This window comes from Nicotiana attenuata, chromosome 3, assembly GCF_001879085.1.
Source record: "Nicotiana attenuata strain UT chromosome 3, NIATTr2, whole genome shotgun sequence".
In the NCBI taxonomy this organism is placed as follows: Eukaryota; Viridiplantae; Streptophyta; class Magnoliopsida; order Solanales; family Solanaceae; genus Nicotiana; species Nicotiana attenuata.
In genome coordinates, this window is record NC_031991.1 from 10,594,704 (window position 1) to 10,619,588 (window position 24,885).

At 40.8% G+C, this 24,885-nt stretch overlaps 1 protein-coding gene across 2 annotated transcripts; it reads right to left on the reverse strand.

Moving 5' to 3' along the window:
* On the reverse strand, positions 1,792 to 9,118 carry LOC109223299 (protein ROOT PRIMORDIUM DEFECTIVE 1). Of its 2 annotated transcripts, XM_019387557.1 has the most exons (4): positions 8,563 to 9,118; positions 6,203 to 7,088; positions 3,478 to 3,576; positions 1,792 to 2,755 (listed from the first exon to the last, which is right to left on the reverse strand). In XM_019387557.1, the coding sequence occupies exons 1-2, from the start codon at positions 9,028 to 9,030 to the stop codon at positions 6,264 to 6,266; spliced, it is 1,293 nt and encodes a 430-aa protein (XP_019243102.1). In that variant the 5' UTR covers positions 9,031 to 9,118; the 3' UTR covers positions 1,792 to 2,755; positions 3,478 to 3,576; positions 6,203 to 6,263. The 2 variants fall into 2 exon arrangements, with proteins under 2 accessions (XP_019243102.1, XP_019243101.1); XM_019387556.1 differs by lacking the exon at positions 1,792 to 2,755 and having other exon boundaries at positions 3,236 to 3,576.

A 24,885-nucleotide genomic window follows, 5' to 3' on the forward strand; every position in this document is an offset into this window, starting at 1 on the left:
GAGGTAGGTCGGGGGGGGGGGGGTACTTCATAAGTCGACTTAATAACTTTCTTGTCGCCCTTGAGCCATTTCTGCTCAGCCCGTTCTGGAAAGCTGCGACAGCCATTCCTTCCGATACATTTGGTAATGTCATTCTTACTCGGTTGAATCAGGCGAGGAAGTCCCTCAATCCTTCTCCCGGCGACTGTTTGATAGCGAATATGTCGTTCACTCTCGCCTATGCCTTTTTGGCCCCAGCATGGGCCGTTACGAGCTTGTCGGCCATTTCTTTGAATGTTTCAATGGAACGCATGGGTAGCTATGAATACCATGTTAATGCTCCTCTAGTAAGGGTCTCGCCAAATTTTTTCTAACAAAATGGAGGAAACTTCTTCCTTGGCGAGGTCATTAACTTTCACGGCTGTGACGTTATGAGTTGCATGGTCTTCGGGATCGGTCGTACCATCATATATTTTCAGGTAGGACGGCATTTTAAAGGTCTTTGGTATGGCATGCGGGGCGGCTTCATCACTGTATGGTTGCTCGACGAACCGTCCAGCATCTCTCTTTGGCAAGAGCTTGGGGCACCTGGTATCTTGTCGACCCTTTCTTGATGTTCTCTCATTTGGTCCCGAAGTGCTTTGTTCTCGTTCTCCATTTCCTCTATCTTTTTTCAAAATGGGTGCGAGGGTGTCATCACCTGCACTATTAACGACATTATGAGCAATACCTGTCGTTGGAGGGAGCAGGTCACGCTGCTCGCTCGCTGGTGGTATAACACAAGTCCTTGCATTTTCTACGACCGTATCCTGAGCGGGCTTGTGGAGGATGCCGGTTAGTGTGTCAATTAGCCAAGCCTCGAGGAGCTTTTTTATTGCTGGTGGCGTCTCTTCCACCACGGACGTGGAAGCTCCTTTACCGAGAGATGTTGTGATGCTACAGTAAGGAGGATGTGATCCTCCTCGCCTTGGGGAAGCATTGGCCGTTGTATCCTCGCCCTCTGCTTCAAAAATCTCATTGATGGTGTTCACGAGGTTGGTTGTGAGGTCGCCCATTATCCTCGTTCTTTCTTCTCTGTTACCTGCCATAACAGATCTGTGTATACAAGGAAAAGGGAATCTTGTTCTTGGTTTTTTTTAAGCAATCCGTGTTAGTTGTAGATCTAGAAGAAACTAAAAATTTAACTAGAAAATTCCCACAGACGACGCCAAATTGTTTGACCAAAAAATATAAACTTTCAGTTAAACTATTAAATTTTATGTAATGAGGGTTAAACTTAGTTAATGATAAGATCTCTAGATATAGAAGTTGACAACATGGGCAACGTAAGATAGAGTCAGTAGGAGATTGAAAGTAACACACATTTAATACTCCAAAAGCCATGAGAAATAATGGAGGAATAACTAGCAATAAATAACAATAAATGACATTTAAGTAAATAGGAAGAACAATTCACCCAATAATGAATGAGATAGATGATTGTTCCTTCTGACAATGATGAGTGACAGAGAAATCCTAGAATGTTTGAACTATTCTCAAATCTGATGGAAAAGTATAGAATAATGTGAGTATGAATATTGATGAAAAGGTAAAGTTTATATCTTTGCTAGAGAGAGAATCTTCTTCTCAAAAGTGGTCTTCTCGAGTGAATATTACCTTTTCATATCACCTTATCTCTTTTTCTATATATACAAGACATATCTCTAACAAACCCTAATAGTACAAGTGCAAAGAATATTCACTTTAATATCCTATTTCAAACACTAGCCGTTATAGTTCTTTACACAATGCTCGACCTCGGTCATGGTTGACACCTCGGCCATGAATCTTGCTGCTTCCTGGTCGACCTCGACCGATTCTTTCCTTAATGCCGTATTACGCTAAATATCCTTGCAGATTTTGGCCTATACATATACTATACTTTGTTATATACTCGAGCACCATCAAATGAAAGATATTAAAACAGAGTAATACAGGCCTATGCATATATACAAAGGCAAAGATGCACAGCCTTGTGTGTCTGTATTTTCTAGCCTTCAGCTTATATAGATTCCTAACAAGATAAGCAAAAGGTTGTTGAGATTTATTCACTTTGCATTATCTTTTGGGGCACTATGTCCATAAATTATCAATGGGCCAACCAATACATGCTTACTGTGTTCACCAATGACATACACAGGTCAAATGTGACCTTTTGTATCAGTAATCCACCACAACCCTAGACAAACCCCTTGCTCGCACAAATTTTTTAGTTCAAGTAGACAAGTGGTAGTTTACTCAAGCCTCATTAGACATTGCAGCAGTCTTGTACATATCTGACACATTGAACATAGCATTAAATATTTTCATTGATTAAGTCAATTTACTTGCACCGCGACTATTCCGTTGGATGTCTGCTATCCCCATCAACACAAGTACCAGAGATACTAGGTGCATAGAAGGTATCACTTAGCATTTTTTGGCATAGCCTTTGGGTGCACAGCACAAAGCATTAGATATTTGCACCCACATGCAGCAAATTACCAAGGCTCTGTCATGTTGTGCACAAGTCAACCTCATGCTATTCTTTTACATGGAACTTTATTTCGATATCTTGTCAAATCTGTCTACCAGAAAGGAGAAAGCTGACAGTTCATTAAGCACATCAACTTGTCTAAAGTTCCTGCACAGGACTATTCTGGATTTCCCCCTTCTTCCAGTGAAGAAATAATAGACAACAGCTTTTGGAACAGATTTGCATGGATGAGAAACGGAATCTTAAGGCCCAACATTATACCTGCCAATGTCAGTGTGAAATCAAGAAACTAGGAATCTAAAAATATTTCTCTACAGTTAAAAAAAATTCCACTTGTTGGCTACTTAAGTAGATCATAATAGGTACAGTCAACCAAAATGATTAGAATCCACTTCTTCAGAAGCATGATAACCACACAGAAGTGATTTTCACATCAAGGCAAGCTTGCACAGAAGATAATTAGGAACACACTGAGGCTTGTAGTTTTTCCAAACATCTGATAGTGTAAGGGTTACCAGTGTAGGTAAGAAAACCGAATTGAACATTAATAATTTAGCTTGCCATTTTAAGTACATACCTACTTCACTTATCACTTTTTGTTTAAATAATACGATTTCATTAAGAAAATAGAAAACTTGAATGAGGATGATATCAAAAACAATATAACCTCCTTTTCATCTTCTTTTTGCAAGGCAAGTTTCTACTTCCCTTCCCCACACCCAAAAGAAAAAAGGGAAAAGATTTCAAATTCAACCGCACAAAAAGATCAGTACCGGTCTTCCACACTATTTCAGAAAAACATTTACAAGATAAACTTTGAAATCCTGCCAGCTTCTATCAGGAGGCATATTAGAAACAAATCACCATTTGACAAAAGAATGATTCTAAATTCGAAGTTATAGTTTATTCACGAGAATTTGATCTTAGTATATCACAAAGTACAAGGTATAGATATCTTGTAATTTCTCCCACAGAGGGTGTACCACTTGTAGTCAACAGTTCCACTTCTTCTGTGATTGTGGGATACTTTTGCATCCTATTCCACTTAATAGGGTGCCAAGATTAACATAAAATGCTTGCTCCTGTAATTTAGAAGAAACGAATAAGACTTTTTCCCCAAAAAACAAAAGGCGAGGGAGAAATCAAAATAACAACATTGTCCAATTGATAAATGTTCCTCCTTAAACAGATGAAAGAACTATCGTTTCTTTATATTGGAATATGGAATCTAGTTAAATGAAATACAATGTGAGCAAAATATCAACAAAAAGTAATATGAACCATATAAAATACGAGAGTAAACTGAAACAGCAACGAAATATTTATAGAAGCTGCATATTTGAGTCCGTGTAGCATGTGCTTTATTAATCAACTTAGACTACAAAGATATTTAGTATTAATTCTTTGGGAAGGAATAAGGAGAAGGGTGCCTATCACTTAGTTAACTGGAAGACGGCTTTTTTGAGCAAGGAGGATGTGGGGTTCAAAATTCACAATCAGTGCCTTCTTTCGATGTGGTTGTGGAGGTACACTAATGAGGAAAAGATTTTATGGAGGAATATTGTGGTGTCTAAATAGGGGAACAAGATTGTTGGAAAACTAAGGAAGTAATCGGTCCTTATGGTTGTGGGCTTTGGAAATCCATTAGAAGGCAATAGGATGATTTTCAAGGAAATCAGACTACAAGTTAGAAATGGAGGGAGGATTAAGTTTTGGCACGATGCTTGGATAGGGCACACTCCATTGAAGTTTAGATACCCTGATCCTTTTAGCTGTTCTGCCGATAAAGATGCTACTGTGGCAAAGCTTGACCATGGAAGTAATTGGCAGCTGAATTTCAGGAGGCATTGGTCCGATTGGGACATTGATGCATTGGCAGCATTGTAGCAGGAACTGAACATGAATGCTTTGGAAGATGGAAAAGGAGGATTGTCTTGCTCATTTGCTTCAGGTATCGGAAAACATTCTCCTTGACCGTGTAAGATAATCGGGGAGCTGTCTTTTGTTGGGTACTGGCTTACTCAATCAACCTTGCACAAAAGAGGGGTGCAGCTGTGCAGTAGATGTTTTCTCAGTGAAAAGGAAGTTGAAACAGTGCTCATATGTTTTTACATTGTGAAGTAGCTGGGCAATATTGGCATCTATATTTTATATCTTTGGTATAAAATGGGTCATCCCTGCAAACTATTAAGGATCTTCTGAATAGCTGGCTGTTTTGCAAAGGTAACAAGGAGCTGAAAAGGATTTAGAGAGCTATTTCGGGCCGTGTCTTCTGAATTATTTGGAGAGAACAGAATTTTAGCTGTTTTGAAAGCAAATCAGAGTCTATTGTCTATTCATATGGTGAAATTCAAATGCTTATCTATTTTAGCTTCATGGTGTAAGCTAGATGATATGGATGACAAAGGGAAGCTTATAGATGTCATTAGTTGTAGGGTTGATAATGTTGTATTTAGGATGTGCTCTCCAACACTGTCTTAGTACTGGGTATTCAAATTATTTATAAAAGTATTACCTTAAAAAATTGAAAAAGATATTTACTATTAATTTATTTATCAAAGAACAATACTTCCTATTAAATTTTATGTATGAGATCATCCCGTCTTTTCTGTCTCAACATTTTTTCTTTTTTCCTAGCAGTGGTGTCTAAGCCTTGTGCACACCTCCACTATCCCGTTACCGCCACATTTCTTTCTCAATATTTCTTTGTATGATATATTTATAATTGTCAATGTTACATATTGATATGTCATTTCTCAAAGTTTACCATGTCAATGTGTCCGTGACTACCTTATCAAAAAATGTGTCCGTGACTAATCATATTGCATTTGACTTCTATCTTCCTGCTTTCTAGGTTGATATAGGAACTCACATTGTATGAACCGTAATATAAATGCATCCTGTAGATAAATGTCACATATAGAAGTAAAACCTCCTTCCTAGTGACAGTGGTTATACAGTGAATCTAAAAGAGTTCCCAATTTTCATTATTTCGATCTATTATATGCCACAGAGTGATCTCAAGTACAAACTCCATTTTCACATGAGATCAAATATGTTGCAGATATTTTACTCATTTATGGTAAGAAGGCAAATAAAGAGGCGAAGTTAGCGGTCACAACAACTAAGACTGCAGCCTTTATATGCTTGTATGAGGAACTTGGGGGCAGATGCAGTGACAAGAAACTATTCAGGTTAGCCAAGGTGAGAGAGAAGAAGGCTCGGGACCTAGACTAAGTGAGATGCATCAAAGACGAGGAAGGCAAGGTATTGGTGGAAGAGGCGTGTATTAGGCTATTTTCCTATTCCCAGTCCCTTATTTTTCCACGGTGGGTCATTATTATCAGTAGGATTGGCACTAATTCTTGTAGTTTCGTATCCCTGGATCTTTGTAATTACTCGTTGTACCATTTGCTTCCATTGCCTTATTATCTTGTTGTTACTATTGTTTGTCTATTGCTTCATTTTCACTATTCTTGAACCGAGGGCCTTTCGAAAATAGCCTCTCCACCTTCATAAGGTAGTGATAAGGTCTGCGTACACACTACCCTCCCCAGACTCCATTTGTGGGATTTCACTGGGTTAGTTGTTGTTGTTTGTTGTTATGATAATAACCTTGCGTTTCAGATAGATATTTCCATAGATCTATCCAGTCCAATAACTACCAACATAACAACTCAAGGAAGAGAGCAACAAAAGTCAAGGTACCTCAAGAGCTTTTCCTCTCTGTATTATTTCCGAGAAATAAATTGCCTCTGTTCAGGGGATGCTAGCCTTCATCACCACCTGTGTCTGCATCTGAAGATCCATCTTCGTAGCATTCATCATTCATTTCTATCTCTTCTTCATCACTCTCTTCTTCTCCCGTATCCTCTTCATCAACTACATTGTCCAGCTGCGGCAAAATGTCTATTCCTTTGCTTCGATAAATTAACCCAGTCCTCATAACATGATGAAACTTATCCCTGTGGCGAGTCAGAGGATGCGGATTTACAAGTCTTCCACGACGGTACCCCTCTCTCAACGCCACAGTCGTTGTCTTGCACTTCAATGAGAGGTAAAATATTCCTGGATACCTTGTAAATAGTCGAGTAAATCTATGTGGAAGATTTAGTTCCTCTCTCAAGCTCCTCAAGTAATTTCTCTTTGTTTTCTTGTATAGTGTCAAGCTTAGAAACTCATGTAAAACCCCAACTATTCTCTTTTCCATAAGATCACTATCGGGGTCAATTCCCCTTGAATCCTCATAAGGTGAGATGTAAGGTAGCTTCTGAAACTCATCCATCCACGCCTTGACCTTCTTCTGTGCCCCATATCCCCTTGGGAAACTCATTGGGAATTCTAATGCAGCTTTGCCCCTTTTAAATTCTCTATACCCAGGAGGGCTGCCATCGTCTATTGTGCCCATCTCATTCATCTTTTGCAACTCGGAGACAGCATATTCTTCTGGCCATTGAACAAGCTTTAAGCAAGCCAATCCATTCGTTCCCTTAACTATCCTAAAATGATCAGGAAATTTCTTAATTAAATTCTTATCAAAATCATCGGGCAATCCTAAATCCCACTTCAAAGGATGTAACGACTGCAGCGCAACCTGAAAATATTAAACAAAATTTGAAGAATTTAGCACCAAGAAAATAGGAGGGGGAGAAACAAGTTCCACATATGGAAAAGAGCAGTACTGGTACTGTATTTTGAAATTCACAAATTCGGAATAAATGGTATTTTATCTTGAATTTTAGAATCTACACTAGGAAGGAAGTCTTTATAACTAATTCAAATTGGTCTTCAGTTATGTCCTCCAATAACTATCATACCCCAAAACCACAATTTGCGAAGCAAATTTTCATATTTTTACAGCATTTTCCAATTAATAGCAATCACAAGCTAATTTGCAGTCCACTAGATCCTCTCCATAAGCATGATAGGTAAAAATACAATGAGAAATACAATTACATTCAATTGGCAATAATCCTCAAGAAAAAGCTCCAATATTTTTCCTATTTTTTTCCCGAGCAGTAGGATATGCTAACATGAGGAGAGCCTTGGCGTAACTACTGAAGTTGCTGTCATGTGACCGGGAGGTCACGGGTTCGAGCCATGGAAACAATCTCTTGCAGAAATGCAGGGTAAGGCTGCATACAATAGACCCTTGTGGTCCGGCCATTCCCCAAACCCCGCACATAGCGAGAACTTAGAGCACTGGGCTGCCCTTTTAGTAGGATATGCTAACAATATTCACACCATCAACAACTACGCCTTAGTTCCAAACAAGTTAAAGTAATATTCACTGACCATATTACTTCATATAAACTCATTTCAGACCAATAGTATACAAATAAATGTGTATACGGTCAAAATCGGGCTTGCCCTTTTTGTATGATTAATAGAGACCGGGGCGTGACAGGCCAAGGTTCGGCCCCATGTCGTACCAGACCGTGACACGAAGTTAGATTGCCAAGCTCGTGACCAGAGACCGAACGAGATCGAGATCAACCAAGATCGAGGCCGAGCGGGATAGAGATCGAGGGAAGCCTGCCGAGCCAAATAACAAAAAGCCAAGATATCCGCGATCGGCGAGGATCACGGCGGAAATCTCGGCACGTATCAAGAAGAGGCCGATTAATCAGCTAATCATGGGATTTCTTACTGTATTTAGGATTGTATAAAGGGTGGGACTCCCCTACTATATAAAAGGGGTGATATCATTTGTAAAAGACATGATATTCACGCTACATAAAGCAATATACTACCTTTCTTTTAAGCTCTCGATACTCTGTTACTTTGTTAATATTTTCCAGTAAAATACTTGTTTGATTCAAAGGCGACCTAGCTCGAGCATCAAAGCTATACATTTCCTTTTGTTTTGCTTTATTTCTATGCAGTTAATTTCAATATCAATATTGCATTTTTTCTCAGTTTGTGCCAAGTAAAATTACGTGTCCTTAAAACCACAATATAAATTCAATTGTTATCCGTTCCTAGGGTAAACAAAATGTAAATAAAAAAAAATACATTATATTTTCTAACACAAATATGGAGCCAAAAATGATTAAAAAAAGAAGTACCATTCTGTTAGTTGTCATCATAAGAAGTTTGGAAAGTCTTTGAACCAAATCAGTCTGGTTATCATCAAAGAGCTTCAATTCTTGATCATGAAGAATTCTAGCAATATGGGTAAGTTTAAAACAAGGCAAAGAAGGATACTTTGGGTGAGGAAACTCTTCAAAAAGAGTTGGGTATCTTCTAATAAACCTAAGTGTAGGAACTGTAAGTCCAAGAATTTTTTGTGAGTCAGCAAGTGACTTAGCAGTTAGATAACCAACTGGTGAACGCACAATAGCTTCTTTTAATAAACAAGCTGCTTTAAGATCCGTTTGAACATCGATTATGTGGTCCAAACCTCTGTTTTTCACCCATTTTAAACGGACTTTTACTATGGTTCTGTGTTGCTGAAGGTTGTGACTATGGGATGCAAAGTGTTGGGTGGATATGGCTTTTAGGATTGAGAATAGAGATTTTTGTATCAAATTCATATGTGGGTTTGTGTTTGAGAGTGAGAAAATTGTGTTGCATACGCACTGTGGTAAGGTTTTGGGGGCTAGAGAGATTGGAACTAGACCCCTCTGGGTTTTGCAGAAAAGAAGTGAGAATTTTCGAAACGACGACGTTCCATCTTTTTCTTTTTCGTAATTACTATACTTGGAACCCTATAGTTTGTAAAATTACAGCTTAGCTTTATGGCTGAAACACTTTTAGAAGAAAAAAAAATAGGGTGATAAATATGAATATTTTCTCCCAACTTTGTGTGAAAAGTTACTTCCTCACAAACTTCAAACTACAGCTATTTCCCCCCCTTTAATTATCGAAATATTTTCATTAACCGGTAATTTAATAAAAAATAATGTCCATATTACCTCCTAAGATTATTAACACTCACTTTTATGGATTTTTTTACTTTTAAAATATATTACCACTATTTCTGCTTTTTTGTCCATTGCATGGGAGTTGCTAAATCCACTTCATGTTCTACTTCCCATTCTTGTTCTATATTTTCTGATTCTCTAAATCCATTTTCATTGTAAATAGAAAAGCTCCTTTACAAATTTGTTGCAAAATCTGAAAGTACGAGAGAAGGATGAATTGTTGATTTTTCTTTTTGTATCATAAGTAGTTGACTAGTTTACCAATTAGTCGACTGAAAATAAAAATAGAATATAACTGAAAGCAGAAGTAAAATGCAAGAATTAAAGACACTCGGATTTTTTTACTGGTTCGGATTCAATGTGAATCCTACTCAGTCCCCTTGGGTTGCAGGGTGTTCTCTTTAAAGTTCCTTGAATAATTTCGTACAATCGTGTTGATGTTATCTCTGAATACTAACTCACTTATCGATCTAATTACGCTCGTGATATTTTTCGATATAATGCCTCACCAATATTTTTTTTCTCTCTCTCTTCTCTCTACTGATTATACAGTAAACTTTACTAATATTACAATGCTTGTTTAGAGTAGAACAAAGAGTAAGAAGTTGGCTTGATCAAAGTATATGGCTTCAAGACTGGTACAGATGTATATATACTCCATGAGGTTTTCTTGACTCTTGATTGATGTGAATCTTGAGAGATTGCAAACCCAAAGGAGCTGTTCCTTGAAAAAAATTGTAGACCGATTCTTTCCAAGAATAAGGTGTTGCTTCCGTTGATTTGCCTTGTCTTGTGGTCTTGATTGAACTTCTCCTTGCTAATTAGATCTTTCCATTATTTGATCAATCAAAATTAGATCGCTTAATTCCGGCTTTTAGTTGTCTTCCTTTGATGGAGGAATCTTCAATGCATAGTTTCGCAATCTTGACTTTCTTTAATTTAGGTCCTTCCTATAATATTCTGTGTTAATCTGCTGTCAAATCCTTGATTGATTTTTCCTTCACATTTCCGCTACTCCTTCCTTTTTCGTCTCTAATCTTTGATAGTCTTCCTTTCCATTACTTCCGGAGTATTTCTGTACATAAAAGATATGTTATTTTGCATCATTAAATTAAACGTAGATCTAACATAATCTAGCGATGTTTTGCACAATTGCTGTTGAGTATTGGATGATAATATTTCAATATTTTATCCCTTTCTCTTGATTTCTTATTTCCATTAATCAAATGATTCATTGAGATGAATCCTTTCAAATTCATATTTGTCTCATAATTCTTTCATCATTTTAAATTAGTAACAATTTTTTTTACTATTCATTTATTTTAACTTTATGAATAATGTTTACTTATTATGTAGGTGAATCAAATGATATAAAAGGTAGATGGACTTTTTAAACAAATTTTTAGAGTAGGAATATGATTCTCCTCCCCCCCCCCCCCCCCAAAAAAAATCTTTACGATGGTTGATTCTTAAAAATTTATTTCTTTCTAATTATTTGGTTGAACACAAGTACTTTTACTCAATATACGAAATGCTGACATGTTACTCTACACCATGGTTACTTATAGTTCACATCTTTATCATTTTGTTTTAATTAATTTGGTTTGACTCAACACTTATTAAAAGAAGAGTTAAAAACTGGTACTCCATTATTTGTGTTTTATGGGAAAAATAAAGGGGATTCATATGTTAACCTTCATAGTTTTGAATAACAGATAAAAAAAATTAAGTTGGGGAGAGCAAAAACATGAATGCAAACAACCATACAAGAGAAAAAGTATTAAAACAATAGGGACTAAATGAGAGAGAGTAGTAAGTGAAAGGGGGCAATGTGCAAATATACAAAAGAGAGGAGAAAGGTCGGTGTATAAGAACATGTTAGAATAACAGAATTAGTTAGTTAGAAATGAGATTCTAGAATATTCTAATCTCAAGCTCTCTCTCTCTCGTCTCCTTCTTGCTCTTCTTTGTAACTCTGCTGTACTTGGTTGATAATTGAATCAATGTCAAAATACTTGATTGCATGTCTAGAAATGATCAATTAGCTCTCTCAATTTATCTCAATTTGACATGGTATCAGAGCGACGATCTAGTAATTAGGGTTCCGGCGAAGAATCCAGCAATCGGAGAAAAGTTCCTTGATAATCAAGTTCTGACAGAGCTCACTTCTGATAGATATGGCAGGAAATGAGGTAACCCTATCACCCACTGTTTCTTCAAGCTTCAGATGCTCCTAGATTAGTTTTAGTCCCAATAAAGCTCACAGGCCGAAAAATTATACCTTGTGGAGCAGGGCGATGAAACTAGCTCTGAGGGGAAAAGGTAAGCTGGGATTTGTGGATTGAACATGTCAAAAGCATATACAAAGGAGAACTTGCGGAACAATGAGGAAATGTAATACAATTGTACTCTCGTGGATAGGTAGCACAGTTGCGAATGAATTGATGCCTATGATCGTTTTTGCATCAAATGCGAAGAAAGTATGGATGATTTCAAAGAGAAGTTTGATAGATGCAGTTTAACGAGAATCTATCACCTGTGGATAGCAATAGCTACCCTAAAACAAGGTACAGATTCAGTAACAACCTATTACTCTAGAATGAGTGATTTGTGGAATGAATTAGATGTAAGGAAGATTCTCAGAAGCTTACCTGCCACATGACTGCCTAAAGTCATTGCCTTGGAATGCCAAGATCTTGACAAAATCTCTTATGATGAATTGCGTAAAAGACCTCATAACATTTGAGAAGACACATCTAAAAAGACGAGTGCAAGAAGAGAAGATGAAAAATGTAGCCTTCAAAGCCACTATAGTCGAGTCTGAAAACGAAGAAGAAGATGAAGAAGAAAAAGGAGGAGGAGAGCAAGAGGAAAACATAGCAATGCTATCAAGGGTAGTACCTAATATGATGAAAAAAACCAGAGGTGGAAGAAAGGGCAAACAGTTTACCAGTAAAGGAAGGCCATCAAAAGAAATTGAGAAAAATAATGGAAGATACTATGAATATGAAAAATTTGGATACATACAAGCCGAATATCCAGAGCTAAAGAAGAAAATCAACAAAGACTTTCAGAAGAAGAAATCTTTTGGAGCATGGAGTGATGAAGAAGAGTCTGAAGGTGAAGAAATAGCCAACAAATGTTTCATGGCAATATGCAAAAGTGATAACGATGAATCAGAAAATGAGTTAGATGAAAATCTTAGTCTGGTGGCAATCGGAGAAACCAGTGAGGTACGTCCCTGTCCAAAATGCATTGAACTTCAAGAATATATTTATTTAGCCATGATTGATCTTGAAAAAGTTCATTACGAACTTTGCAAGATACAAAAAGAAAAAAAGGACTAGGAACTACAACTGAAAGTTTTTGAAATTGAAAGAGACATGCTTCAAGAAGAAAGTCTACGAATACCAACTTCAGTTAAATGGATTACAAAAATCCACCAGTCATAGCTCTATCAAGTCAAATAAGTCGACTATCCAAAGAGGACCCAAAAAGGAGCCTTTTGATAGGTCTCATGAGGGATTTGAATAAATCCATCATGCATGTTTCTATTGCGGTATATTTGATCATTTTTCTAACAACTGTAGGTTTAGAAACAAAAAGGAGTGGGTCTGGAGATCCAAAACAACCAATGAGGCCACCATATCTAAGTCTAACCAAAAAGGACCCAAGAAAGCTTGGGTACCTAAGTAAAAGTAATTTGTTTGTGTTGCAGGAACACCACAAGAAAAATGGAAAGAACAAATGGTAACTTGACAACGTGTGTTCCAGACACATATCATGTGACAAACAACTTTTTAAATCTGTCACAAATTTGGATGAAGGATCTGTCACCTTTAGAGATATGTCTAAAGGAAACGTCATTGGGGTCGATAAAGTTCCTGTAAGTTCAACATGTGAAGTAGACAAAGTACTTCTTGTAGATGAATTAGGATACAACTTACTCATCATCAGTCAACTGTGCGATAACGACTATGAGGTACGCTTTAAAAAGACTGGTTGGTCTATAATAGATGAATCAAGTAACTCAATTCTCTCTAAAAATAGAGACAACAATGTTTATACTCTTAGCAAAGTAGACAATATTGAAAATCACATTTGTCTAGCATCCATGATTGACGACCCTTAGATATGGCGTAGAAATTAAGTCATGCTAGCATGCATTCCATTGAAACACTTTCCAAACAGAATCTAGTCATTGGTCTTCCAAAACTGAATTTTTCAAAAGATCATATATGTGATGCATGTCAACTTGGTAGCTGGACTAGATCTTCTTTTAAACCAAAGGACATTGTTTCTACTTCAAAACCATTACAATAACTGCACATGGATATTTTTGGACCCACTAGAACATCTAGCATAAATGGTAAGAAATATGCATTTGTTATAATTGATGATAGTTCTCGTTTCACCTGGGTTATCTTTTTGAGTCACAAGGATGAGACACTGAAGAATTTTGATGCATTTTGCAATATAACGACCAGATCGGTATTTTAAGCTTAAGCGTTCCATTCGGTGGTTTGAGACTTTGATGTCACGATCCGTATTTTCCACCCCCGGGAGTCGTGATGGGGCCTACTAATAAAGCTAGGCAAGCCAACCAATTGAATTATTTATCTTGTTTCCATTTTAATCTGTTAGCAATTAAAAACCAGCATTTAATAAACAACAGAATTTAGTAAGCGGAAGACTGAAATGTAATATTTTAATAAATATGCCAATACCAAATTCATACATAAACTACCCAAGACTGGTATCACAATTTCATAGACTGTCTAAGAATACTACAAATAAAGGTCTGAAAGATTAATACAACATTGTCTCTGGAATACATGAAAGAAACAGAATGAAAGGATAGGAGGAGACGCCAAGGCCTGCGGACGCCTGCAGGACTACCTCGGATCGCCTGGTGAACTGGAAGCAGCAACCTCACTGCGGACCGAAAGCTACAGTATCGGGATCTGCACAAAAGAGTGCAGAGTGTAGTATCAGCACAACCGACCTCATGTGCTGGTAAGTGCCTGGCCTAACCCCGACGAAGTAGTGACGAGGCTAGGACCAGACTACCAAATAAACCTGTGCAGTTAAATCATATACAACGAAAAATAAAGGCAGATATTTACAGTCAAAGATGGGAGGGGAAAAGCATGCTGCGGGGAGTATCAGATAACAACAGAATACCAGAGAGGAATGTAAAGAATCCAAAATTCGATTGCTAACAAGAATAAGAGAAACAAACACAGTATTCTAACAGGAATAAGAGAAACAAACACAGTATTCACTCTCATCTCTTTCTTGTTGCAGGCGTGCAACCCGATCCCATTTCAAATATCTTGTTGCAGACGTGCAACCCGATCCCATTTCATATATCTTGTTCCAGGCGTGCAACCCGATCCTATTTCAAATATCTTGTTGCAGGCGTGCAACCCGATCCCATTCACATATCTCGTTGCAGGCGTGCAACCCGTTCCCATTTCATATATCTCGTTGCAGGCGTGCAACCCGCTCCCATTTCATATATATCGTTGCAGGCGTGCAACCCGCTCCCATTTCACATATCTCGTAGCAGGCGTGCAACCCGCTCCTATTTCATATATCTCGTTGCAGGCGTGCAACCCGCTCCCATTTCATATATCAACATCAATCACAAGGAATCCCGGCAAGGGCACAAAGGTACAACAACAATATCCCGGCAAGGGAACAAGAATACAACAACAATATCCCGGCAAGGGAGACAATATCATAAACAATAACATCCCGGCAAGGGAACTAACAATGATAATCATCATATTAGGCATGAATAACCACAACAGAGTCACAACAATTACAATACTAGACTCACGCGCATGCTTGACACCGACGTATAGATACTCGTCACCATGCCTATACGTCGTACTCCACAATTAACACATAGCAAATAAGACACAACTCCTAATCCCTCAAGCTAAGGTTAGACCAAACACTTACCTCGATGCCTCGAACACAATTCAAGCGTCAACTACCGCTTTACCTCTTGATTCCACCACCAATTCGCTTGTATCTAGCCACAAGTTACTTAACTATATCAATAAATGCTAAATAAATCATTTCTAATGCATGAAAATAGGTTTTCTAAAGTTTTTCCCAAAAAGTCAAAGATTGACCCCGGGCCCGCTTGGTCCAAACCCGAAATTCGGATCAAAACCCGATTACCCATTCACCCCCGAGCCCTGATATATAATTGGTTTTGGAATCCGACCTCAATTTGAGGTCTAAATTCCCAAATTTCAATATTTTTAGGTTTTACCCAAAATTCTCAATTCCACCATGAAAACCCTAGATTCTAGGATGAAATCTTGTAAAAAGAAGTTAAGAAGTGAAAGAAATGAGTTTAAAATCACTTACTTGTATTTTGGGGAAAGAAAGAGTGCTTGAAAAATCGCCCTTTATATATTAGATTTCTGAAAATGTTAAAATAACTGAAAAGTCCCGTTTATATACTACTCTCAGACCCTCACCGCGGACCGCAAAATATCGAGCGCGGGCGGCGGTTTAGCTCCACCGCGGACCCGTAAAATGTTGAGCGCGGCAGCGGAGGCTTGGCCTTGCTCTTCTGTGGACCGCATAAATCCCACCGCGGTCGCGGAGGCCCCACCACAGTCGCGAGAAAGCTTTGCGGACCCCAAAGTCAGGTTCAAAGACCTGCAACTCCTCTGAACCTGCAACAGCTATTTTTCTAAGTCTAAATCCACTCCATGGCCTATCCAAACTCACCCGAGCCCTCGGGGCTCCACACCAAACATGCACGCAAGTCCAAAAACATCATACGGACTTGCTCGTACGATCGGATCATCAAAATAACATCAATAACTATGAATTAAGCCTCAAATTCATAAAATCACTTAGGAACATCAAATTTTCCAATTTTCTCAAATAAGGTCCGATTTATACTAAACGGACTCCGATTCTTACCAAACTTCACATATTTCACTAATTCATTATTTCAAACTTGTACCGGGATCCGGAACCAAAATACGGGCCCGATACCATTAATTTCATCATCTTTCATTTCTCACAAACTCTTATATTTTCCAGAAAATAATTTTCTTCAAAAATTCATTTCTCGGGCTTGGAACCTCGGAATTCGATTCCGGGCATACGCCCAAGTCCCATATTTTCCTACGGGCCCTCCGGGACCGTCAAATCACGGGTCCGGGTTAGTTTACCCAAAATGTTGAGCAAAGTCAACCTAAATTCATTTTAAAAGCAAAATTTATTAGTTTTCACAGATTTTCACATAATGGCTTTCCGGATACACGTCCGGACTGCGCGCGCAAATCGAGGTGAGGCAAAAAAGGAGATTTTAAGGCCTCGGAGCACAGAATTTACTTTCAAAACGAGTGATGACCTTTTGGGTCATCACATCCTCCACCTCTAAAACAATCGTTCGTCCTCGAATGGACATAGAAAAGAAGTACTTGAGTCGGAGAAAAGATGGGGATAACGGCTCCGTATATCGGACTTGGATTCCCAGGTCGATGCCTCAGCAGGCTGACCTCTCCACTGAACCCGAACAGAAGGGAAACTCTTCCATCTCAAGTTACGAACCTGCCGGTCTAGAATAGCTACCGGCTCCTCCTCATAAGACAAGTCCTTGTCCAACTGGACAGTGTTGAAATCTAATATGTGGGATGGATCGCCGTGATACTTCCGAAGCATGGACACATGAAACACTGGATGCACGGCTGATAAACTCGGCGACAATGCAAGTTTGTAAGCCACCTCCCCCACTAGATCAAGAATCTCAAACGGGTCAATGAACCTAGGGCTAAGCTTGCCCCGCTTACCAAATCTCACCACGCCCTTCATAGGCGACACCCGAAGCAACACTCGCTTGCTGACCATGAATGCCACATCACGAACCTTACGGTCGGCATAACTCTTTTGCCTGGACTGAGCTGTACGAAGCCTGTCCTGAATGATCCTAACCTTGTCCAAGGCATCCTGTACTAGATCCGTACCCAACAACTGAGCCTCTCCCGGCTCAAACCACCCTCCCGGCGACCGACACCGCCTTCCATATAAAGACTCATAAGGAGCCATCTGAATGCTCGAGTGGTAACTATTGTTGTAGGCAAACTCCGCTAAAGGCAAAAACTGATCCCACGAGCCTCCAAAGTCAATAACACAAGCTCGGAGCATATCCTCCAAATTCTGAATAATACGCTCGGATAGCCCGTCCGTCTGAGGATGAAATGCTGTGCTCAGCTCGACCCGTGTGCCCAACTCACGCGGAACTGCCCGCTAGAAATGCGAGGTAAACTGCGTACCTTGATCAGAAATGATAGACACGGGTACACCATGAAGACGAACAATCTCCCGGATATAGATCTCAGCTAACCTCTCAGAAGAATAGGAGACTGCCACATGAATGAAATGCGCTGACTTAGTCAGCCTAGCAACAATAACCCACACTGTATCGAACTTCCTCTGAGTCCGTGGGAGTCCAACAACAAAGTCCATAGTGATACGCTCCCACTTCCACTCAGGAATCACAATCTTCTGGAAGAAACCACCAGGTCTCTGATACTCGTACTTTACCTGCTGACAATTCAAACCCCGATCCACATACACAACAATATCCCTCTTCATTCTCCTCCACAATAATGTTGCCGCAAATCCTGATACATCTTAGCGGCGCCCGGATGAATAGAGTACCGAGAACTATGGGCCTCCTCTAGAATCAACTCTCGAAGTCCATCCACATTAGGCACACAAATACGACCCTGCATCCTCAAAACTCCATCATCTCTCACTGTGACCTGCTTGGCACCACCGTGCTGCACCGTGTCCTTTAGGACACATAAATGGGGATCATCATACTGCCGATCTCGAATGCGCTCAAATAATGAAGAACGAGCGACTGTGCAAGCTAACACACGGCTGGGCTCAGAGACATCCAACCTCACGAACTGATTGGCCAAAGCCTGAACATCCAAAGCAAGCGGTCTCTCACCAACCGGAATATACGCAAGACTGCCCATACTGGCTGACTTTCTACTCAAAGCATCGGCCACCACATTGGCCTTCCCCGGATGATATAAGATGGTGATGTCATAGTCTTTCAACAGCTCCAACCACCTTCTCTGCCTCAAGTTTAGCTCCTTCTGCTTGAACAAGTATTTCAAACTCTTGTGATCCGTGAACACCTCACATGACACGCCATATAAATAGTGCCTCCAAATCTTATGCGCGTGAACAATGGCTGCTAACTCCAAATGATGGACTGAATAGTTCTTCTCATGAATCTTCAACTGCCGCGAAGCATAAGCAATGACCTTGCCATCCTGCATCAACACCGCACCAAGTCCAATACGAGATGCATCACAATAAACTGTATATAGCCCTGAACCTGTGGGCAAAACCAACACCGGCGCCGTAGTCAAAGCTGTCTTGAGCTTTTGAAAGCTTGCCTCACACTCGTCCGACCACCTGAACTGGGCACCCTTCTGAGTCAACCTGGTCATCGGGGTTGCAATAGATGAAAACCCCTCCACAAACCGACGGTAATAACCTGCCAAACCCAAGAAACTCCGAATCTCTATAGCTGATATGGGTCGAGGCCAGTTCTTGACTGCCTCTATCTTCTTCAGATCCACCTGAATACCCTCTACTGAAACAACGTGACCCAAGAATGCAACTGAACTCAACCAGAACTCGCACTTCAAAGACTTAGCATACAACTGACTATCTCTCAAAGTCTGAAGAACCACTCTCAGATGCTACTCGTGCTCCTCCCGGCTACGGGAATAAATCAAAATATCATCAATGAAGATTATCACGAACAAATCCAAATAAGGTCTGAACACTCGGTTCATCAAATCCATGAAAGTTGCTGGGGCATTTGTCAATCCGAATGACATTACCAAGAACTCATAATGCCCGTACCGAGTGCGGAAAGCTATCTTAGGAACATCGGATGCCCTAATCCTCAACTTATGGTAACCCGATCTCAAGTCGATCTTAGAAAACACTTGGGCACCCTGAAGCTGATCAAACAAATCATCAATCCTCGGCAATGGGTACTTATTCTTGATTGTGACCTTGTTCAATTGCCGGTAATCTATACATATTCTTATCGATCCGTCCTTCTTCTTAACAAACAACATCGGCGCACCCCAAGGCGAGACACTAGGCCTAATAAAGCCCTTATCATGCAAGTCCTGCAACTGCTTCTTCCATTCTTTCAACTCAGGCGGGGCCATACGATACGGCGGAATAGAAATGGGCTGAGTGCCCGGAGCCAAATCAATGCAGAAGTCAATATCCCTGTCGGGTGGCATACCTGGCAGGTCTGAAGGGAAAACCTCAGGAAACTCACAAACAACAGGCACATAATCCATATAAGGAACCTCGGCACTAGAATCACGAACATACACCAAATAGGCCAAACATCCTTTATCAACCATACGCCGAGCCTTCATATACGAGATAACCCTATGGGTGGAATGACCAGGAGTCCTTCTCCACTCTAAACGAGGTAATCCCGGTAAGGCTAAGGTCACAGTCTTGGCATGACAGTCCAAGATAGCGTGGTAAGGTGATAACCAGTCCATCCCCAATATGATATCAAAATCAACCATGTCCAAAAGTAATAGGTCTAATCGAGTCTCAAGACCCCCAATAACTACTATACAAGAATGATGGACACGATCTACCACAATAGAATCACCCACCGGTGTAGACACATATACAGGCGCACTCAAAGAATCACTAGACATGACCAGATACAGTGCAAAATATGATGACACATAAGAATATGTAAGACCCTGGATCAAATAGCACTGAAGCATCCCTACTACAAACCAGAACCGTACCTGTGATAACCGCATCAGAGGCCTCAGCCTCAGGCCTGGCTGGTAGAGCATAACATCGGGGCTGGGCCCCACCACTCTGAGCTACATCTCTAGGATGGCCTCCTGTTGGCTGGCCTCCACCTCTAGCGGCCTGACCTCCACCTCTAATACCTCTACCTCCACCTTTAGCACCTCTAACTCCACCTCTAGCTGGCTGAGCGGGCTGTAGAACACTCGGTGCCTGAACCATGGCACGGGAACCCTAATGCTGAGAGTTGCTCGATGCTCGAGGGCAAAATCTAGCAATATGCCTCGTATCACCACAAGTAAAACAAGTCCTCGGCTGTTGGGCTGACGACCCTGGAAACTCTGAAGTGGAAGTGCACTGATAGAAGCTGGCGGTGCACTGTAGGACTGCTGATCAGAATACTGCATATGGGAACCACGGCCACCTGGAGCACCGTGAGAAGCCTGAAGTGCTGACTGAAAAGGCCTAGGAGGATGGCCTCTACCAAAAGAATCCCTGCCTCCAGACGAGGCACCACTGAATCTTTCTTAATGATGAGGCCTCTTGTCAGACCCCTGACCACCCACATGGGATAAAATCATCTCAACCTTCCTGGCCACATTGGCCACATCCTGAAAGGAAATCTCGCTCCCCGTCTCCTTGGCCATCTGAAGTCGAATAGGCTGAATGAGTCCCTCAATGAACCTCCTCACTCTCTCTCTCTCTCTTAGTGAGAAGTATAAGAAGAGCATGACGGACCAAGTTAATAAATCTGGTCCCGTACTGAGTAACAGTCATAGAACCCTGCTGGAGACGCTCAAACTGCCTCCGATAGATCTCTCTCTGAGTGATAGGGAGAAACTTCTCCAAGAACTGGGAAAACTGATCCCATGTCAAAGCCGGTGACCCCACTGGTCTAGCCAAACAATAGTTCCTCCACCAAGTTTTGGCGGATCCAGACAATCGAAAAGCAGCGAAGTCGACCCCATTGGTCTCCACTATCCCCATGTTCCTGAGACCTCATGACAACTATCTAAATAATCCTGGGGATCCTCAGAAGATGCACCGCTGAAAGTGGTAGTGAAGAGCTTGGTGAACCTGTCCAATCTCCACAAGGCATCAGCAGATATAGCTGCTCCATCACCGGTTTGAGCTACCACACCTGGCTGAACTGCTCCAACTGGCTGAGCTGCTGGAGTTTGAAACTGGGGAGCCATCTGCTCCGGAGTGCGGGCAGCAGGAGTCTAGGCTCCTCCTCCAGCCTGAGAGACGGTTGGTGCTACAGGAAGCAAGCCTGCCTGGGTGACACTCTCCATAAGGCCCACTAGACGGACCAGAGCATCCTGGAGTACTGGGGTAGCAATGAACCCCTCTAGGACCTGAGCTGGACCCACTGGAGCTGCCTGGGCCGGAACCTCCTCGTCAAACTCAACCTAAGGCTCCGCCACTAGTACTGCTACTCTGGGCTGAGCTCTGCGCCTACCTCGGCCCCTAGCACGGCCTCGGCCTCACCCTCTGCCGCTCGGGGCTCGGCTGCTGATCGGTGGATGAGGAAGCGCGTGTTCTCGCCATCTGCAAAAAAACAGAGTAGAAATTCAATTAGCATTGAGAAACCAATCCACACGACAGGAAAGAATAGATGTGAAGTTATTCCTAACTCTGTAGCCTCTGGGGGATAAATACAGACGTCTCCGTACCGATCCCTCAAACTCTACTAAGCTTGTCCGTGAATTGTGAGACCTAAGTAACCTAGAGCTCTGATACCAACTTGTCACGACCTGATTTCCTACCCTCGGGAGTCATGATGGCGCCTACTGTCTAAGAATACTACAAATAAAGGTCTAAAAAATTAATACAACACTGTCTCTAGAATACATGAAAGAAATAGAATGAAAAGATAGAAGGAGACGCTAAGGCCTGCGGACGTCTGCAGGACTACCTCGGGCTGCCTGGTGAACTAGAAGCAGCAACCTCACTGCGGACCGAAAGCTATAGTATCGGGATCTGCACAAAAGAGTGCAGAGTGTAGTATCAGCACAACCGACCTCATGTGCTGGTAAGTGCCTGGCCTAACCCCGGCGAAGTAGTGACGAGGCTAGGACTAGACTACCAAATAAACCTGTGCAGTTAAATCATATACAGCGAAAAATAAAGGCAGATATTTACAGTTAAAGATGGGAGGGGAAAAGCATGCTGCGGGGAGTATCAGATAACAACAGAATACCAGAGAGGAATGTAAAGAATCCAAAATTCGATTGCTAACAAGAATAAGAGAAACAAACACAGTATTCTAACAGGAATAAGAGAAACAAACACAGTATTCACTTTCATCTCTTTCTTGTTGCAGGCTTGCAACCCGATCCCATTTCAAATATCTTGTTGCAGGCGTGCACCCGATCCCATTTCATATATCTTGTTGCAGGAGTACAACCCGATCCCATTTCAAATATCTTGTTGCAGGCGTGCAACCCGATCCCATTCACATATCTCGTTGCAGGCGTGCAACCCGCTCCCATTTCATATATCTCGTTGCAGGCGTGCAACCCGCTCCCATTTTATATATCTCGTTGCAGGCGTGCAACCCGCTCCCATTTCATATATCAATATCAATCACAAGGAATTCCGGCAAGGGCACAAAGGTACAACAACAATATCCCGGCAAGGGAGACAATATCATAAACAATAACATCAATGCAAGGGAACTAACAATGATAATCATCATATTAGGCATGAATAACCACAACGGAGTCACAACAATTACAATACTAGACTCACGGGCATGCTTGACACCGACGTATAGATACTCGTCACCATGCCTATACGTCGTACTCCACAATTAACACATAGCAAATAAGACACAACTCCTAATCCCTCAAGCTAAGCTTAGACCAAACACTTACCTCGATGCCTCGAACACAATTCAAGCCTGAACTACCGCTTTATCTCTTGATTCCACCACCAATTCGCTTGTATCTAGCCACAAGTTACTTAACTATATTAATAAATGCTAAATGAATCATTTCTAATGCATGAAAATAGGTTTTCTAAAGTTTTTTCCCAAAAAGTCAAAGATTGACCCCGGTCCCGCTTGGTCCAAACCCGAAATTCGGACGAAAACCCGATTACCCATTTACCCCCGAGCCCGGATATATAATTGGTTTTGGAATCCGACTTCAATTTGAGGTCTAAATCCCCAAATTTTAATATTTTTAGGTTTTACCCAAAATTCCCAATTCCACCATGAAAACCCTAGATTCTAGGATGAAATCTTGTTAAAAGAAGTTAAGAAGTGAAAGAAATGAGTTTAAAATCACTTACTTGTGTTTTGGGGAAAGAAAAAGTGCTTGAAAAACCGCCCTTTATATTTTAGGTTTCTGAAAATGGTAAAATAACTGAAAAGTCCCGTTTATATACTACTCTTAGACCCTCACCGCGGACCGCATAAAATGGATTGCGGCTGCGGAGCTCCACCGCGGACCGCAAAATATTGAGCGCGGCAGCGGAGGCTTGGCCTTGCTCTTCCGTGGAACGCATAAATCCCACCGCGGTCGCGGAGGCCCCACCACAGTCGCGAGAAAGCTTTGCGGACCCCAAAGTCAGGTTCAAAGACCTGCAACTCCTCTGAACCTGCAACAACTATTTTTCTAAGTCTAAATCCACTCCGTGGCCTATCCAAAACTCACCCGAGCCCTCGGGGCTCCACACCAAACATGCACGCAAGTCCAAAAACATCATACGGACTTGCTCGTGCGATCGGATCATCAAAATAACATCAATAACTATGAATTAAGCCTCAAATTCATAAAATCACTTAGGAACATCAAATTTTCCAATTTTCTCAAATAAGGTTCGATTTATACTAAATGGACTCCGATTCTTACCAAACTTCACATATTTCACTAATTCATTATTTCAAACTTGTACCGGGCTCCGGAACCAAAATACGGGACTGATACCATTAATTTCATCATCTTTCATTTCTCACAAACTCTTATATTTTCCATAAAATAATTTTCTTCAAAAATTCATTTCTCAGGCTTGGGACCTCAGAATTCGATTTCGGGCATACGCCCAAGTCACATATTTTCCTACGGACCCTTGGGACTGCCAAATCACGGGTCCGGGTCCGTTTACCCAAAATGTTGACCAAAGTCAACCTACATTCATTTTAAAAGCAAAATTTATTATTTTTCACAGATTTTCGCATAATGGCTTTCCAAATACACGTTCGAACTGCGCGCGCAAATCAAGGTGAGGCAAAAAGGAGATTTTAAGGCCTCGGAACATAGAATAAGGTCATCACATTTTAGTACCTTCAAATTATGTATTATGACTTGCGTGTATGATTGGTTTCGGTTTCTCGGCGATTTGGGATTTGATTTGGAAGAATGATTCTAGTTTTAGAAGCTTTAAGTTGGAAGAGTTGATCAAGGTTTGACTTTCGGATAAACGGACTCTGAATCAGATTTTAATTATTCCAATAAGTTTGTATGATGATTTTGGACATGTCCACAAAGTTTGGCCAAATTTCGATGGGTCTTGGATAAGTTTGGGTTGTATGGTGATTGTTTTCAGTTTCAGCGTCGATTTGAGCATAAAGGTTACCATATTGAGCAAACA